At 41.8% G+C, this 20,048-nt stretch overlaps 1 protein-coding gene across 1 annotated transcript in view; it reads left to right on the top strand.

The window, feature by feature from the left end:
• Positions 1-2,578: 2,578 nt before the first annotated feature.
• The window catches only part of SLC6A18 (solute carrier family 6 (neutral amino acid transporter), member 18), a 25,799-nt gene continuing 8,329 nt past the window's right edge, over positions 2,579-20,048 (top strand). Inside the window, exons 1-6 of the mRNA XM_010020377.1 lie at positions 2,579-2,723; positions 10,121-10,261; positions 11,803-11,940; positions 14,121-14,302; positions 14,695-14,805; positions 19,918-20,030. Of these exons, the coding sequence (XP_010018679.1) occupies positions 2,579-2,723; positions 10,121-10,261; positions 11,803-11,940; positions 14,121-14,302; positions 14,695-14,805; positions 19,918-20,030 (830 nt within the window). The remainder of the gene's footprint in view (positions 2,724-10,120; positions 10,262-11,802; positions 11,941-14,120; positions 14,303-14,694; positions 14,806-19,917; positions 20,031-20,048) is intronic.

The raw sequence follows: 20,048 nt of genomic DNA, 5'->3' as shown, positions 1-20,048 counted from the left end.
ATATTTTTTCTTTTTTAAAGAATCCACAGTTCATTTGATTTTCATAAGATGATAACTATGTGTTGTTTCCAGGTAAACATTTCTCTACTTAACAACATAAATGCACTATGAAGAGCTAATGGCTTGGATCCTGGAAGCAAAGCAGCCACATTTGCAGGTGATTGGGACCAAATCATTTGCCCTCCTTCTGGTTTTGAAGACTGCTTGTTTGAAACTGGCTTGCAATTCTCTGTTTGGAGATGCACTGCGCTAGGCATATCGTAAGTGGCTCCTCCAAGTGCAATCATTCCAGCTGGGTGGCCAGTATGAAGAGTAACTTAATATTGACTTCTCTTGCACATTGAATTGTTTATACTTTACATGCCACTGTGTTGCACAAAGCTACCAATATTATTTGTCTCAAGCAGAAGTTTAAAGTATTTAATAAAAACATTTCTAAGTCCGAGAATGACAGTTTGATTCATTTACAAGTCTGGATATTTTATGAATTGCCTATTACCTCCAAGTTCCCAGCAGACAGCATGTTTTTGCTGATGACAGAAGAGGTGATCTTGCAATGGGGCAGCAGCAGTTCAGGAAATGGCAAAGTCTGCCTTCTCTGGCACCCATGAACGAGGGGTGCACCCTTGCCTAGGAGGGGTATCCAAAGCACCCAAGTGGTGCAAAGCTTCTTGCCTTCATCCGTCACAATCAAAGTGGGTAGCTCTAGCTCACATACACACAGACACATGGAGACACATAGCTACCACACAACTATTTCAAGCTTTAAACTTCCATGTGAAGCTCAGTCAGGAGTCCTATTCCTTATGTGGTCACTGGAGAAAGAAAGGGGCACTGTTAAGAGACCCAGGATGAATGTCAGTAGTAGACAGTATAAATGTCCTCTCTGGATAGGGGGTCCCTTTCATTCAACTGTCTAGGTACATAAGCAACACACTTGTATCACTTTGCAGCTCTTTCTATACACACCTTTAAAGACAAGAATTGATGCAGTTTACAACCTGACATTCCCTTAGTATCAAAATGCTCTCTTAGAAGAAATAGGGATATTTTGGTTCTACCTAGTCTACAGTGTATCTTTAGAGTAGTACATACTCCCTAAATAGAGAGTGAAGTACCAGACATTGTATGCGTATTTGAATTATTAAATCCATTTGCATTCTATTTTTTAGTTATTATTTGAATGTGAGTAATTATTTAAACTGTTTAAAGATGTTGTTCTCTAATGGGAAAAAAAAAGTTTTGTCAGATTGTCCTGCTGAGAAGAAGCTCAGCCACCAAGAATGAGGAAAACCAAGCATGAAGTGGTCAGCTGCAGGTGGCAGGTATGGGCATCACTGTGTTGCTAGAATGGCCCCAGCACAGCACAAGGCATTTCTTGATCTGAAGTGCAGCAGCAGCAGCAGGGGTGATGGTGATGGGTGCCCTGGCAGCAGTGACGCTGTGTAAGTGCTGCCAAACCATGCCACACATACATGCCAGCTGTGCTGCCAACTCATACCTGCCCTGTGATACATCCTGATAAGGGACTGGGGAGTTCAGCTGATCCATGCATGGATGTTGTCAGAGCTGCAAGCAGATGAACTGTGCTTGCCTGGGGAGGCTTGTGTAGCCTAGATGTGAACCTGGCTTCTGGCTGGATGATCTGCAACCTTATCATATTTGTACGCTTAGCTGCAGAGCAGTGCTTTTATTTCGCTCTAAATATTTAGGGAAAAAGAAATCCATCTTCACTGAGATACTCTTCCCATTCCAAAAAGGGGAATCCTGACATAAAGTGTTGATTTACTGAAGCAAGCAAGCTGACTGGTTGATGTGTTTAGTGTGGAGTGAACTGGTTTGCTGTGCCAAATAGCGAAACTCTGGTATAACTGAAAGACAACAGAATAACATTCCCACAGACTTTCAATTGAAGGAGAGCATTCTGCTCTTGCATTCATCAGTGACTATTTAATGAACAATTAAAATAGTCACTTGGGACTCATTAACACCTGGGAAGTGATTAACCTCTGCCAGCTATGGTGAAAGTGGACCAAATTCTAATGTCTGAACATGCCTGTTCTACTATTTCTTACTTTTTTATTTATTGACTTCTTGCACTTGCAAAAGAGTCTTCATTCTTTTGCCCCCATTAACAAAGTAAGAAAGGAAATGGGAAGACTTTATTCACAGATTTTCCCAAGTATTTTACAGTTCTAGTAAGCCTGCTGTAAAGATTTCTTTTTAATTACATTCATGTCACACTTCTCTGAAAGCATCTGAGAACAGAAGGAGAACAGAAAACAAAAACCTGCTTGATCCTGTGTTACCCATTAACAGCATTTTTCCAAGTTCTCTAACTATGGAAGGAGCTGCAAAAAAGTCGAGAGTGGCAACTCTATAATTGTAATTCCTGGTTTTGTCTTTAAACTGCAGCTTTGGCAATGACACGTTCCTTTGTATTACATAAAAAGAAAGCTCCACCTCTCTTTCCAGGATCCTCCAGTCACCCTGCATAAAACCTGTAGGAGAGACAAGTTTTGAAGCATCTTCCAATTTATAGGGAAAGGGGCTAAGGAGCCAAGGCTATTGCACTAAAATGTCAGTGCCACCTGAAATCCCTAAAGAAGACAGCAGACCCAAGTGGGATAATAAGTTCCAGTACATTTTGAGCTGTATCGGATTTGCCGTCGGCTTGGGGAACGTGTGGCGATTTCCATACTTGTGTCAGATACATGGAGGCGGTAAGATTGACATGAGATTTTGTTGGAATATTAAATTACAATTTTCTTATAACCACGCTAACTTACAAGGAGCATGGAAGTTAGATATTTGCACCAATGGTTTGAGGGGCTTTTTTAAACTAATTCTCGAAAATGTTTTGCACCAGTAAGACCAGCTTTTTTATACAAAAGTATAGAATTTTAAAATCATAGAATCATAGAATGATAGAACCATAGAATCATAGAATAGTTTGGGCTGTAAGGGTCCAAAAATGCATTTGTTTAGGAAGTAAGACCAGACTGACACTACCTCTCAGCAAAACTGATGTTGTTCTTGCATTGCTGCTACAGCACCGATAGGAGCAGGAATCTGACCCTGCAGCTACCTTAAGGAAAAGCGAGAAGTCCTGGGGAGGCCCAAGTGAACCGGCCCCTGGACAAATGGTCACTGTGCTTTCCTTTGGGAGGGAGCAAGTCGTTCCCTTCCCCTCTCTGATGCTCTTGGACTTATCTCATCACCTGGAACTTCCCCTGCACAAAACTAAATCATACTTTTTGATGTCTGTGAGGCATTTATCATTGTTAAATGATAAGACCTGAAAGAACCCCTGCAGGAGCCTGCCAGGTGGGGCAGACAGCTGCCCAAGATTGTCCCAGGGCACCACTCCCACCACGAATTGCTTTAGAAGAAGCCAACTTAGTAAATATAAGTGGATTAGAAAAGAGTACTTGATAACTCACCATTCACAGTAGCTTTTGAGATCCGCCATGGTAAGCTCTCCAAAGCAGAGTGAGATAGCAAATTGTTTCAGTCCAGTATTAGTCATTATCTTTCAGTTAACTGGAGAAACAGAAAATTCAAACCTGGAGAAACTGTCATATGACAGAAAAAAATTATTAAATCCAAGCTTGCTCTACCAAGGTCTCTGTATTACTTGATGAACTGCATGTATTTGAATCAGCCAAGGAACCAAGAATGGATGCTGCCTTTACATGGAAGGAGGTGTTTCAGAAAGAAGTAGCCACCTGGGGACTCTGATAAGTAGCTGATTGAATGAGATCTAGAAGGTTGTGTCAACAAAAAGCATCTTGGCATATATTAGAGCACTAGGAAGTAGGTGTAGATATTACTATCGATACTAAGAAACTTCTAAACTTTTGACTTCTGAAACTCCACCTTTCAAAGTCAACTTGAAAAATTAGACAAAATGCAGAAAATCCCCAACAACTTTTCAAGATCTGGAAGACATACGAGACAAGGAATGACTCAAGAACCCAGCCTATTTAGCTCATGAAATTGTAAATGAAAGAGTACGTTGATCATAGTCTATAAATAAGCAAATGGAAATTATTTTGATGGCAAGGAGCTCTTCAACATTGAACATGTAACAGCTGGAAGCTACAATTACACAGATTCAAAGAAGAAAAGAGAAGAAGCACTAGGTTAGACTCCTCCCTGGAGACTTAACATTTTCCATTATTTATTTGGATGTGAAACCCAGTGAAACTCTCTTGGACACGTGACATAACTGGATAGCGACAAGGCCATAGGTGCAAGCATGCTGTTTCTCTATGTTTGCCCACAGAGATGGCTGGAAAAAGCCTGTAATGATACATGCATTAATGAGACATGACAAACACCTTTTGAGAAACATCCCTATAGCAGATATGGCATGGGACCTGCAAAGAAGATGCTTTCCTGGAGCAGGAGCTGTAGGTCAGACAAATACCCTACAGCATCTCAGGTGGCCTTTCTATCTTGGAGCAATCCAGTATTAACAAACAACATAATAAATCAAACATAATGTGATATCTTTGTAATGTAACAATTAACACCAAGAATTCAGGAGAAGGTTTGAAACTCACAGATGAGACCATAGCAAGATGCAGCTCCTCCACACATCTCATTACACGGAACTGCTTCTGGGGCCGCCAACTGCATAAGCTTTGTGCTTCAGGGTTTTGTGCAAATCTCTGTTATGGATTAAGATGAAATATTGTTCTACTGACCATAAAAAGGCTCTCACACCTTCCCATGAAGAACCAAGGGTGGTTTCTCCATGCAGGAGGCAGGGTCTAGCTGTGGCCAGCTGTTTTTCAACCTCTTCAGATCCCAGCTTCATAAGATCAGCAACATTTGTCTGCTACTGAGGTTTGATCTCTTCCCTCCATTCTTCCTCTCCAGGGTTCCCTGCATCCCTGCCCTACAGACCTTTGTCACCCCAGAAGCTTGAGTCTGAGTGCAAGGATACCCACAGTGACCTGTCTTATGAACTGAGGAGGGCTCAGAAAATCTGTTTACTTGTGTATTTCTGAGCACTGATATATCCCACAGGAGCTGTTAGGGACAAAAAGGACAGGGTTTAGAGCAGGTTTAAAGACAATAAAAACAAGAAAATGCTGCAGGGACAAAGGCTGAATCATTCCTTTGCTCTGTGAGTAATAATTATGCCAGTGAAAAATCACTTTACAATAGCTAGCAGCCTCAGTAGTGGCATATAGGTACTTTGCAACGCTACAGACTGTGGCACGAGACAGTGGTGTGTAAAGGTCAATGTGTGGATATACAGCCAGTGTTTGGTCACTGGATTTAAAAAAGGGCTCAGAGAGCTCAACAGCAGGATGGACTCTGTAACAAAGTGCTGCGGGGTTTGTGAATAATTTATCCCAGAAAGCCGGCACTGGAAAAGTTTGATTGTCATGAAGACCACCAAGAAGACTAAAATGTTGGGTTTACACCCGTGTGCAATGTAGTTGCATTTTATTTCTGCTAATTTAAGACAGTGATGTGATTTGGGGTTGCATTTTCAAAAGCAAGTAACTCAGATGCAAAAGCCCAATAGATTTTAAGGGGTACTGGAGCATAAACCCTGCTTGTGTGCATCTGAAGATATGATCATGGGAGACACCAGCAGCATTGTGGCTAAATAGGAGCCCTGAGATGTGCAGTGACTCTGTGCCCGCAGCCACAGCCACAAGTGCAGTAAAACCTGGTATGGACATAGCATAGATGTGCTCTAAGTCTGAATGGCTTCTGGGTACAGATCACAGTTTCACAGCTGGTTCAGGTGTTTTCCAAGCACTTAAGAGTTAGGCAATGCACTTCACGTCATTTCTAGATCTTTTTAAAATCCAGATAAAAATGAGTGCTTGTATATTTGACTCATGTCAGCTGTTCTCAGCAGACTTCTGGACCTTATTCATTGCATATTAGTGTTACTCAGTAACCTGGATCTAACATAATATCGGTTTTGCTGACATTTATCACCCTCTGTCGTTACTGATTATTTGGATTTATTGCCTGAGTTAAGTTAGCTATTTGCTTTTCATGACTAATGGATATGAAGGTTGTTTTTCACAGTAAGTGGAGACAAACACAAAGGTTCCCAGGCAACCGGGATCGAAAAGAAGTCTCTAAATGGCCCAGTATATAGTTTGTCACTTAAAACAGACTTGAACAAGCCATATAGTTATATGTGCACACATATGGTCATCTGAGTATATCTAAAAAAACCCAGCAATCCAGATGTAGCTGGAACTTACTGTAGTGTTTTGCTTTGGATTATAGCTAGTGTATATATATGCTTGCCTAATCCATGAGTATTATAAATGGGCATTTGTACATGACCCATGTGCACACAAGCCTGCAGGATGACTGGAAAATACCTTTAATACATAATATAGTTTCTTTCTAGGAAAATAAATACAATCAACACTGAAGTACAGCTAAAAAGGGAGAACTGTTTACTTCTGGGGCAATGATTAACAGACTTCAATAACCCACAGCCTACCTGACCTTTTACTGGGATTAGAACTACCACTGGCTGCAAAATGCAGTTCCCTGGCTCACTGTGTCCTCAGAAGGCAAATAAAATCTCAGAGGAACAACAGGTACACCAGGGAGATACTGTAAAAATAAACAAAACAGAAGTGTGTTGGAAAGAAAAGAGCTTGCACTTGGTTGCCTTTTGCAGTTCAGAGTGGTGCGTGCTTGCACATGGATGCTGCTGTCTTGCATTCGTCAGTCATGAGCATTTCACAGGGGAGTTCACCAAGGTTATTTTACAAGTTGATCTACAGGAGTTAGCCCCCTTCTTTTGAAATGGCTATTGCTACCTTGATTTTCTGGGCATGGCTTTAGATCTCTCATTGTTGTTCAAGGAGATAAAGTCATTTACATGTGAAACTTAACCCTGCAAAGTTTCAGAGTCTGTAAGATGTGCAGTGTGGCCTCTACATCAAAATCAGCACCATCACAAATATGCTGAGCAAATATGACGTTTACAGTAGCTCATACTTTTCATCTGGATTAAGGCATGTGTAGAAGACGTAACAAAGACCATGAAGAATTGTTTTCCAGAGAGAGGGGTGAAAATGCATAACCTGATGCTTTTTTTCCTACTTGATGTCTTGATGTGATTTGTTGCTGTGTTGGCTACTGTGCTGCTTAGCTGAGCTCCTACAGAGAAAGTGGTTCAGGTCTGGTAATCTCTTTTCAATAGCTAACAGCTCTTTCTCTGTATCTGGATCTCCTTGTCACTAAGAATCCTATTGTCAAGGAAGCCAACTTATCAATATGTGCAGTATTTGTAGTTGATAGCCTGAGCTGAAAAAGTTCTTGTAGAGCTCTCGTAGCTCTTTCTGTGCCTTCTCGTGTGCACAGGGATTGTCTCTCAGCTTTGCAGTATGCCTGTGCAGGATGTCCTTCCAAAATGGCTTTTAACTCTGGTACATTTTGGACTTTTTGTTTGGTTGTTTTTTGTTTGGTTTGGTTTGGTTTTGTTCTTTGACCCTCTTTTGTAGTGCATGTGTCTGCAGGATAGGTACTTTACGCATTTTGAGGTGCCCTTCTGACAGAAGGAATGGTGTAGACTAAAATTTTCCTAGGTTGTGCCTCAGGGTACAACTAAATCATGCCCTAGTGACACTTTGATTTTTATGGCCATTTTCCCAGGATTTTAAGGTATTTGCAAATGCTTGATGACTATCATTTTGAGAGGAAAAAGTGAAGCTAAACTTTTGTTTTCAGACATCCCTCCAGGCTTGCTTCTTACGTATGTCATTTATTTTCCTTTCACTGTGGAGCATATAAATCTAGAACATCTAGATGCAAATATACCTAGAATATCCATATGTATGTACTTCTTTAAGGGCAATTTATAATGGTTTCTGTTAAGATTTCCTTTCCCTGTGCCTCATGGAACCAAATCTACTGCCTTTTTGCTGAGCATGTGCTACATGTCATATGGGTGCCAACAGGGTTTTGCTGTGCCCACGTTTGAATGCTCCGTTTTGTGATACAAGCTCTGTGTTAGGTACCTGCTTGCTTCTTCATCCCACTTCTTGGATTTTCTTCCTGCCTTTTCCATGGTGAGATTTCTCACGGCATTTTTTAAAGAAAAAGTATTTAAGTTCTGCCTTCTGGTACATCCTCCCCTATCTATTAAGCAGAGCCCTCAACTATATAGTGCTAGAGGGTTTCTACTCACTATGAGGTATCTGATATCTCTCTGGTATCAGATATGGGTGGGGGGATTTTATTGTGGAAAAGAGTAAGCTTCAAGTGCTTGAGCAGACTGTCTGCTTTTCCCGACTTTTTCCTTTTTTGCCTAAAAATACTATAAAGCAAAGGAACGAATAACTGAAAGTGTATTTTTACACTACAAGCCATTTATTTGAATTAGGTTTGAGAAAGATTAGCTTCAGTACCTATTTCATCTTACCCCTATTTTCTGCCATATTTCCGTATTTGCAGATAGCATACTTTTTATATTGTTTTCATGGAAAGCCAGTGTTTTCTTTCCAAGTCAAGTCTGACATTATGTTTTGTCATGCTTTCAATATGACCGGAGATACATACAAACCAGCACAGAGTAAACAGGCCTTTATCAGCACATTATCTAAACATGCTCTGCTGTCAGAGGTTCGACTAGCAAACAGAAAAGGAGAGAGAGATAACAGGTGGCAGCTTGCACTAATTATTACACAGTTATTTCCAGGAAGATATGATATGGGAGATAGCTCCATCCCTTACGGAGCGCTCTGCTAGCAAGGGCTCAGCACTGCAGGGATTGCAGCGGAACAGCTGCCTCCCGGAGCCAGCGTGGGGCCAAGCAGGCAGGAGAAGAGAGTGCTCCAGGCACTCACACGGATGTGCCACTCTTCCCATTAGACAACCCAAGGCATGGGGCTGCCAGGAGGGCTGTGTGGGCACCCCCGGTGTGCTGTGGAGGGGCACATTGCAGCAGGTTTGGAGGAGAATGTAGGATTGAGCATGGCGAGAGGTTACCCAGTTCTTGTGGGAAGGACCTGCAAATTCCATAGTATTTACATGGAAGATTTGGCAGGTAGTTCCAGGTAAGATTTTATCAGGTGGTAAAACACTTAAAAATAAACAATTGTGGTCCTTAACTCCCTCTATAAGTCTCTCTCCTGGGAGGGGTTTATAACAGCCACTTTAGAGCTTTTTCTGAGCACTGGGACTACTGAGCAGGGGATACCAAGGCTGAGGATTTAATATAAGAATCAACTGTGAGGCTCCTTTGTCAAATCTGCTTCTTAGCAGTTAAAAACATCTTAAGAATTCAGATCATAAGGAGAAACATTTATTTCCACCTTTGGCAAATTAAGAACAGTCCTTCACTGTGAAGAGCTTTGCTGATTTTTGTTCCTATGTATTTCTTGATAAAGGGAAATGAAACTATTAAAGAACACGCTTTCTCTGGGTGCTGTATACAGTTACTGTAGCACCTAGCAGCAGGTAGCAAAGTTTCTGCAGTACTTAGTGCCAGTGATTTGATTTATCTGCCCAGCCTTTCCAAATAGCGACTGCAAAACACAGGGGCCATTCCAGGAAGAGACTGGAAATCCTGCGCATTCCCTCACCTCCCTCTCAGAGCTGAAGACAGAGATCCGAGCTGCTCCGCTCTGCTCTTTCAGATTGTGGTGGTGAAGCGGCTCTCCCTGCCAAGCCTGAGGGAGGGGAGGAGGTTTCCAGAGCTGGAAAAGCAAAGCTGGGCAGATTCAGATAGGAGATTCGAAGACAAAGGGAAATGGTATAACAAGGCAGAGGTTTATTGACAAAGTGATGAGGAGTACAGTCAGTAGGAGGATGGGAAGGGGGCTGGCAGGACTTCTGCTTTTGTTTCCCCAGAGAAAAGAGGCTTGCTTCATGGTCACAGTGCTTGAGGGGAAGCATCCTGCAGAACTAAGCATCCCTTAGTTCTACCTCCTTCATCTTCACCAACAAAATTACCAGTAACAGATGTGACTTGGCAGGTATCCTTAGCAATGCTCCCTCTTCTCAACACGTCCTACAAGAACTCGGGCAGGGTCATAAAGCAGGCAAATTATCAAACGGTAATTTCAGTGAGATGCAGATAATCACGTGGCTCAACTGCACTTCATTGTATTTTCAGGAGCATTCCTGATCCCATACTTCATTGCTCTTCTCTTCGAAGGAATCCCGCTGTTGCATCTTGAACTGGCCCTGGGACAGTGCCTGAGGAAAGGCAGCATCCGTGCCTGGAACACCATCTCACCCTACCTCGGAGGAGTCGGTATATCTCTTGGGGTCCCAACTGAAGGAACTGCAGCCGAACTCCCACCCAGCAGACCCGTGCCTGATGCTTTATAGGATATAAGAAGAGAGGTTTTACTTTAAGGGTGGTGAAAGCTGGGAATAGGTTGCCCAGAGAGGTGGTAGGTGCCCCATCCCTGGAAACGTCCAAGGCCAGGTTGGATGGGGCTCTGAGCAACTGGATCTAGTTGAAGATGTCCCTGCTCATTGCAGGGAGGTTGGACTAAATGACCTTTAATGTCCCTTCCCACCCATACCATTCATTTCTATATCACTCCCACCAGATGTTACCCTAGGCACACAGGAGCCTTAAATGTAAACCTCATAACCTTTGCTGTGGAAAGCATAGCAGTCATGAGCTCTGCTGGCCAACACTGCCCTATTCCTACCATGTCTTGGAGCTTACACAAGAGCTGCCTGCCCACAGTGCTTCTCACTCCTCCCTCACAGCCCCTCCAGGAGCCAGGAATAGTTGGACTGGAGGACAGAAAGAGGGGAGATCAGGAACAGGATCCTGGCACCTCCTAAAGAGCCTGAAGCAACCTGAGAAAGTTCCCCTCCACAAGACGGGGGCACAGTGGGGCTACTGAGGGGCCATTATTAAGATGACCGACAATCCCTACGCAGTATGCATCAGACTGGTGTGCAGTCCTGTGCCAACAATTTTTTTCTACTTATTTAATCGATTAAAAAACCTGAACCTCCCCCCCATATCTTGTATCCTGAACGCATTGTTAGGCTGCAAAAAAAGTGAATGGGAGCAGCCACCGTTAGAGGGTTGAACAATCAGCTGCACTGACTTTGAGATAGCACCCTCCTGCCTGTAGGGTCAAAGGAAGGCCTCGGATGCTCCAGCCAGCACTGCTGGATCATGCCCTGCTTTCAGCAGGTGCTTGAAAATGGGATTGGGAGGGATTGCCATGCCTGTGGCTGTGTGTGAGAGGAGAAGGGGTGGGTAAGGGGAGCTATCTAAGGGGCAGAGGACAACCAGGAAGAAATAGCACGCAGCAGGGTGGTGCCTCCAGCTAAACCCATCTCCTACAGCTAGGCATGTCCATCCTCCCTTTGCAAAATGCAAGCAAGCAGAAAGCCATGGTGTGGGTATTCTTCCTTCCTCATTGCAGAAGCACTTCCGGTAACAGTTTAGGGCATGTGTGTATGGTCTGGAACAAAAGAGTGCCCTCATGCAGCTACAGCATGCTGTAAAAATTCCGTCTCTTTTGGTGTCTGCTATTAAAGTTGCCCTGTATTGTAGAAAACAATGCATTACATACTAGACCAAAGATTTCAACCCTAATCTTGTAGGTATTGTCAGCCCTCTTGCAGCAGGGCTGGTGAGCTGGGGGGGAACTGTGCACCAGTATTTGTCTACCAAGGATACAAATACCCATCTTTCCTATGAAAATCCCTGGGGGAAACAGACAATCTTGGAAAATGAGGAAAAGTGAGTTTCTGAGTGCAAGTGCTGTGACTGATAATTTTTCCACAGCTTTTCTAAACTGAGATTTGTGCTTTCGGCAGGGCTTGGTTCATGGATGGTGTCGGTTCTGGTGAGCTTATACTACAACACCATTTTAACCTGGGTGATGTGGTATTTCATAAACTCCTTCCAAGAACCTCTTCCTTGGAGCATCTGTCCTCTAAATGAAAACAGAACAGGTAACTACCACTTCGAGCATCACTGCTAGGAAAAGGAGGATCACAAACATCAGGGTCTGGGGACTAGCAAGGGGAAAAGGGAAGCTTTGTGTATATTTTATGCTTGTGCTGTGATACAAATAGCAGTCTGAAAGAGCACCCTCTGCTTTCTGACTATGGAAAAATAGTCCTTTATCAAGACGCACATCCGTTGTCACAAACTGCACATCAAGGCACATGAGATTGTTAACATAATTAAGAACCAAATTTATGACTACATCTTCCAGTAACTGCTTTAAATGAGACTTCTGAGTTTTAATTACTTGGTGATTCATTCATTATGACTCATTACAAGCTCTTACAGAAACCTTTCAGCTCTTTTACCATGATGTACTGAGAAAGACCAGGTGAGTTGCCAGAGCAAGAAACACAACCCTATTGGTGAACTTCAGTTTCTGCCTTTAGGTTGGTGAGACTACTTTTACACATCTGATAAGACAACATCCTAGGGCAGCTAATTGAGAAACCCTTGGGAAGAGAAGCCATACTTGATTTGGCCCTGAGTTGTGCACAAGACCTGGTTTGTTTTCTGCTCAGAAAGCTACGATAGCGATCATAGACTACTCAAATACCTCATTGTCACAGGAACAGCAAAAGCCATAAAGTCCATGACCTCTTCTGTTTGATTTCAATGATGAAATGAAATAAGAGTGTTTAAAAAAAAAAGAAAAAAAAAAGAATAAAAAAGGAGCAACTAAGTAAAATGCTTCTGGGGTAGCAGAGGGAATCTTCAAGGCTCAGATCAAATTCACAATACCCATTACAAAACCTTTAGTAAGGCCAAAGACAGACAGTGTACCTGAGCAGGACAAGGAAGATTGCTCTCAGTTCCTCACAGTTATTTTTCAGCTTTTTTTGTTCAGAGCATGAGAGACGACAAGTTCCAGGGCAGAACAAGAAACATAAGCTGAGTAAGAGGCTAAGAAAAAAGACAAAACACAGCAGGAGTTAACATTATTTTTGAGACCTTAGGACTATTCTAGAGTAGGAAGACAATTAGATATCTCCCATCTTTGTCACAGAAGTAGAGAAAATCTTTGGGGCTTAAGAAACAGGATACAGAAGTCCCAACTAGTGAGCTAAACAAATGTTTTCCAAACCTTCTTTGGAGATCAACTTTTTAATCAACTAGTTTGGTATACAAAACCCCTGCATTTTTAGTTAAGCATCTGTCCTGGTTTTGGATGGAACTTAGTTGCCAGCTGGGCTTCAACCATGACAGCACCTTTTAGAAAATATCGAAGAAGTTCTTTAAGGATGGATTTTTTGATGCTAGTGCCCACACTTCTCTGTAATGATTGCAATGCTCTCTCCAGGTAGCTGCTTCCTAACTGAGTCAGATAGCAGCTGTTCCCATCCACCAGGCTAAGCTGAATGTAGCCTAAAATGGCATTATTTCTGGCTCACATACTTAAGCTGGTACTAAAGGCACACAAGCAACAAAGCTTTTTCACTACATAACTTGCTACTCATACACCCTCCTACAACCCACAGACTCGATTCAACAGCCAGAGACTCTGTATTCAGAAGTAGCTGGGACTGTGCTGGCCAGTGTATGTGCAGGTGCACATACAATTCTTTTATCAGAGCTGAGGAAAGGACACCAGCAAGCCTGAGTACATCAGTGTCCTCATACACCGAAAGAGGATCACCAGCTTCATTTCAGTGGAACCACTCTTTGAAGTGTAGATTTGTAACTGAAAAGTCACTTGGCTAAATCAGTATATCACATAGCTGCAAGTTACTTCATTCTCCACCTTGCAATCTCACCAGAGTAAGATTTGTTTGAAAAGTTTCATACGTTCACAATGACCACACTCAATGATTACTCCTCCCTGTCAGACTTTGGCTGAGACACAGAGGAGTAGCTTTCTCAGAATTAAGCCCAGAGTTAAGGTCAAGGTTTTGCCTCTATTTACCCAGGTCACTTTTCCTGCTTTTCAAAGGTAGGTGCCCTCTTTGTTTAGTGGAATTCCTGAAGTATTTCGAGACTTGTTTACCCATTTGATTTGGCAGCCCAGAAGAGATCATCCTGCCACTCCTTTACCAGTATAAAGTACTGCTTCCTAACCCTACAGTGACTGGGGAAAATATTACCAATTTTAAAATGTATTTTTACGCTTTCCACATTTTTTTTTCAGGGTTCAATGAAGAATGTTACAGAAGTACAGCAGTCAATTATTTCTGGTACAGGAAAACTTTGAACATAACACCTGATGTCACTGAGAGTGGCACGTTACAGTGGTGGCTCATTTTGTGCTTAGCAGCTTGCTGGGCAATTGTCTATCTCTGCACCATCCGAGGAATTGAAACCACAGGAAAGGTACAGAAAGGACAGAGAAATGCACCATCCCACACTTATAATCTTGCTCTCCAGATACTGAGTTTCACCACTACCAAAAGCCTTCCTCATTTACCATACTGAAAACATTTCAGTATGTTCCTTGTCCAACAAAGTGATAACATCGGTACAGGTGGTCCAAAATCACAGTTCTTTTCCACTACAAATGCTTCTGCCCTAACAGTCTCCCCTCCCCTCAATAGTTTTAAGAACCATGTTACAAATGTGTTCTCCAAAAGCTCATTCTGCTTCTTTTAAAGATGGCAACGTTCACCTGTGCTGTCTTATCTAATATTATTAGGATTGTATGTTGTAATAATTTATGTAGGATTTATCAGTGTTATTGTCAGTAATTGTCTGCATTCTTATTTTAGGCAATTTATGTAACAGCAATATTTCCTTACCTGGTCCTAACTATATTCTTTATTCACGGACTCACTCTACCAGGAGCCACCAATGGTCTGGCTTACCTCTTCACCCCTAACGTAAGTGTTGCTGCTAAAATCAGAAACACTATTTTTCCTTTTTCTCCCCCTCAGATCTCAAACTGTATATTCACTTTCCAGCAACTCTTAATCTAGATCCCTAAGGGGCCTACAAGGGACTCTTCATCAGGGACTGTAGTAATAGGACAAGGGGTAATGGGCTTAAACTACAACAGGGGAAGTTTAGGTTAGATCTAAGGAAGAAGTTCTTTACTGTGAGGGTGGTGAGGCACTGGAACAGGTTGCCCAAAGAAGTTGTGAATGTTCCATCCCTGCCAGTGTTCAAGGCCAGGTTGGACAGAGCCTTGGACAACATGGTCTACTGTGAGGCATCCCTGCCCGTGGTAGGGGGGTTGGAACCAGATGATCTTAAGGTTCTTTCCAACCCAAACCACCTTGTGATTCTATACAAGAGCTCAGATAAGCTCTTTTTTTCTGAGATTAAGTGATTTGGTTTTTAATATATTTTAGCAAGAAAGGAAGCAGTTCAGTAATAAACATTTCAGAAAATACTGGAAAATTGAGTGTGAGTACGTTATGGGTGCATCAGTCTTGAATGTGTAAGTGAAACTGATACACTTGACAAACAGAATCACCTCTCTTTTACACATGATAACGATGGGATTTCTCTGCCAGTGCTACAGAATCTACACAACTTTAATCTTTTAAGAATTCACTGAGGAATTACACTGCAAAGTGATTTTTTTTTAAAGGTTGAAAGCAGTTTTCTCCTATCCCTCTTTCACTATAGCTGAAGTTTTCCCCCCTACCCTGCAGCTGCCCCTAAAAGACAGAACTGCTGGAGAATACCCTTTTCGCATTTTTATTCATCTTGTCAAAGGCACAGGAGCCCCAGATCCCTCTATAGCTCGCCATTTCAGAAGGACCTCTTTACATTGTCCTTAGCAGCCTTCCCAAATGCAAAGTCAAATTGTCCCACCAAGTGGTTGCTGTCAACCACAGGCTCCTTGAGCTCTGCCTAAAATCCTCCATAAAACAATGAGCATAGAGAAGGAAAAGCAGCACCTGCTGACAGATGGTCTCAGAGCATCCTCCGGCTCCGCAGGTCCCATCACAAAAGCACTGGGTATTTCCCTTTCCCTTCCTACAACAGGAACACAGGCATTAAGGAAAACATAACCCAAGAAGCCTGGAGATATCTTACATGCCAGCCTGGAAAGGGACAACAGCAAGAGAGGGCTCAGATGAGACACTTTTATCTCTCCCGCTGCAAGCCCAGTGGCACGGGGACTCATCTGAATGCTGTCAGAGCTCAAAAAGGACAACCTTGGTCTTTACAGGAGATCAGGACATGCACTTGCATTTTTGTAGACCCCAGACAGGACAATAAATGCTTGTCTTTATTGCTGTCATTAAGACAATAAATGCAATGTCTTAATGAAGAATGCAGATTAAACAACACAACCAGAACAGAGCTTGACCTGTTGTCATTTGGTCTCAGCCTTGCAGTTGGGTTTCACTGGTAGAGCTCAGGCATCTTCAGGACTTAATCACTGCACAGTGAACTTAATGCAAAAAGTAGATTTGTGTGTATGCACAAAGCCTGGAGGCGTTGCAGTGCCGAGGGGGAGCTGATCATCATAAAAGAACAGATGGATGGTTCGGCAGATCAGACTGGCACCAGAAATCAGAAGGAAAATCCAGCTGCAATCAACCTGCAGTTAATGATTAGCCAGTTTGAGGAAGCAGATTCTGGGGACATCCTTGAAGAGTCATCTGAAGATGGTTTTGGTGATGCAACTCTGTTCTTATCTACAAACATGGATAAGCTGATACAATAGCCTGGTAAGTGCTATCTGCTATGGGCATTGCTGTTGCATAGATTTACCTGGCCAACCCAGAGCATATTAGCTTACAAAACTGTAAAGCACACTTCTTAAAGTGTGTGCTGGTTTCTTCTTTTTTTTCCTGTATTTTTGCAGGAGGCTTGTAAAGTTTTAGCAATATCAAATATAACTGCCTATTTCAGTTTGCTTTAAAAAGAAGCCAAACAAAACATATATAAGCCCTCTTGACACTCTCCACTCATTGGAGGCAATCTTTTCCAACTTTTCTCCAACTTGCAATGCAGCAGAAATTGTAGTTTCTCTGTAATAACTGCCACATCCACTCGCTGGCAACTGTTATACCTCACCATTGTTTTTGACAATCTGTAAAAGAAAGTAAAACCTAGTGCTAAAGGTCACATCTTACTAAGTTCCAACATCATCATCACCCAACTAACTTTATTTTTCTTATTAAACATTGTTTAAGTTTATTTGCTTTCCAAGTTTGTATCTTAGGTCTTACTAATATCACAAAGAATAGCTGTATGTACATGGATTTTAAATACAGCAGGCTGTGTTTTTGTTTTCATGCAGAAATACACAGCTGTTTTTTTTACCATATGACACACTTTAAATTCTAGAATGAATAATGAATACTTTGTTTCTTTGACTTTCAGAGATGGAGAAGTCTGATGATTCACTCACCCTCTCTAAATCCTTGGCTACCTGGAAAGTGAAGCTGCCAAGAAAACAAAAAGATACTGAAGTTACACTCACAGGCACTTGAAGGGAAAGCAAAAGTTGTAAACAAAGATGAAGCAGCAGAGGAGCTGGAACAGAGACGTTTGGAAAAGTTCTTGGGGAAAAAAATAATCAGAGGCAGCAGAAAAGGGATCCCATCAAGCATCAGCAACGGTCTTTACACATTTTAGCTTCTGTGGACATCTGTGCCAGCTCAAGAGCACAAATGCCTCCTTCTCTCACATCTGAAAGAGCTTCAGAGACTGTAAATATTTGGGGGTTCTCTGGCAATGAACAATTCCAGGAACGTGGCTGGGCTGACGCCTGCACCCACAGTTCTGCAGCTATTTAACAAGCAGTGACAATGGCACCGGCACCAAATCCTCTACCACAGAAACAACTCGTAATTTTTTCCTCTGTTTTGCAGTTTAGTTTTACCCCTGGTGTGTTACTGTGAATGGAGACTTGAAACTCCTTTCGAGGTACCTGGTCTGGCCGTATTGTTTCCGGTACTGAGAAGAACAAAAGCATTACCATAATGAACTGCTGTCTTTAAGTGCAGTATTACTTGTTGGTCACTTGCTTGTGAGAAAAGCAATAGGCGTTTTTACACCAAAATCACACATCACAGATACCCCAGTAGTTTGTAATTCTGTTTTAAGAAAGTTTCTGCCCATGTTTCACGTGTTAAAAAGTATCCAAACATCTTGCTGTCCAGGAGGGAGCAATTATGCTTCATGTCCTCATTACTCCTGTGTTCATTCATTAACATTCTGGTTTTATATCTTCAGCCACATCTTTCTAGCTTCAGCACATTTTTTTCACCTGAAGCCATGCTTATGAAATCTGTATTATTGAAAATATAAAATAGCATTTAGATTAATAATTTGCTTAAAAGCAGATAATAACATTGTTACAGCACTCTTGCCTGTTCACTATTTCTTCAGGTTTGGGGGTTGATTAGCATCCTTTAGAATCAATAAATGCATTGCCTCTAGCACCAAACCAAACCATCTCCAGACTCATTTGCCAAAGCCCCAGTCAGAAAGCCAGACTTTTAACAGCCGCATCTATCAGCACTGACAATTGACATGTCAGCACTTAATCAGACTGAGAAGGCCACACAGCAGTGCAAATGCTGACTTTCTGCACTGCAGTAGCAATCTACTTCTGCACCTGCACAAGGTCCTACCAGTGAGCACTCTGGCATTGGAGGGTTTGGTTATGATCTCTCAAATTAAACCTCTAGAAAGGTTTGCCTAAATGGAAGCATTTAGCCAGTAATGGTTACACATGTCTGCTTGCTATGCTGCATAGTACAAAACATTACACGAGTTCTGCTGTGGTCAAAGCACTGGCATGCTTGTAAAGAAAGCATCTGCAGTAATGGCATTCACTACCTCCATCCACACTGAGGTGAACCCATTATTCTTGCTCCTGAAGCTCAAGCCAGCTTTAAAGAAACCCAGAATGCTATTAAGGGTCTTTTGGTATACTTACCTCTCATTCCTATAAATGCTCCTAGTAGGATCATTCCTACAAATGCTTCTAGTCATGTACTAGGACCAATAGCACAGGCATATAGGCACAACACAGCAAACACAATCTGCCCTGCGTGACTAGGATACAGATTTAATCAGACTGTTGTAAAACAAAGATAAACATTCTACATCCCCAGTATTACTTTGGGGCCATCTGGTTTTTAACCAGCTCACTTTTAATTGGTTTCTTTTCCCCCAATTGCTAAAAGAACAATATTCGTACCTGTGTGGGTATGAATGTAACACGCTACTTCTTAGTTTCTGCAGGAAATTAGTATTTATTGAGCACATTTACATTTTGCACACTACTTATGTTTAATCTTTTACTTTTAGACTGAGTTTAATGGTAAGATTCCTTCTTGGTGCAGCTATTTAAAACTGTATGTTATTCTCTGTAATCCAACAATCATAGACTTTTTAATTTAGCTTCCTCTATCACATTGCACTTACATCAAAATTCAGATTTCGTTCTGTCAATTTCTCTTTTCTCCTTGTTTTTTCCTACATTGTCCTTTTATCTTTTATTGCTATTTTCACTGTACTTTTAAACTAAGATGTCCTTTTTAATGAATATCCTCTTTTTGTCTGCTTGGGCTTTTAGTCTTTTTGTTATTTGGAAAGCTATGGAATCACTTTGTCTTAAAACAATGAAGGTATAGTATTTGTTTATACAGCTTTAGGAAGATAATATTCTTAAACTGTAAGTTACCCAGTATGTGGAGTAACAAAAATAATAAACTGAGGAAAAATGTAATGTACTGTCCCTATTATGTCCCTAATGCATTTAGAAACACATTTTTATCAGACAGGTGTACAATGAAAGTGATTCTGTAATTACTACGTACATTTAAGTAGACCAAATGGTGCCTTCAGGAACTCCTGCTTTACTGAGGTGTTTTGCACTGATTCCCATTTTCAGTGTATTTAGATGGCAACACAACTCACAGTTTCAGAAGTGAAATAGGAGTTGAGCTACGAGAAATGGGAGAGAAAAGGAAATTTTAATTTAAGCCTAATACATGCATTTATTCCAATTATTTCAGCTGAACACTTTGAAAAATCCCCGCGTATGGCTTGATGCAGCTACCCAGATTTTCTTCTCTCTCTCTCTGGCTTTTGGAGGGCTTATTGCATTCTCAAGCTACAATTCACCAAAGTAAGTAGAACTACAACC

Source organism: Nestor notabilis, unplaced genomic scaffold (genome assembly GCF_000696875.1).
Source record: "Nestor notabilis isolate BGI_N333 unplaced genomic scaffold, ASM69687v1 scaffold6868, whole genome shotgun sequence".
NCBI lineage: Eukaryota > Metazoa > Chordata > Aves > Psittaciformes > Psittacidae > Nestor > Nestor notabilis.
The sequence above is the reverse complement of the archived record's forward strand: the minus strand, read 5'-3'. Positions and strand labels throughout refer to the sequence as shown.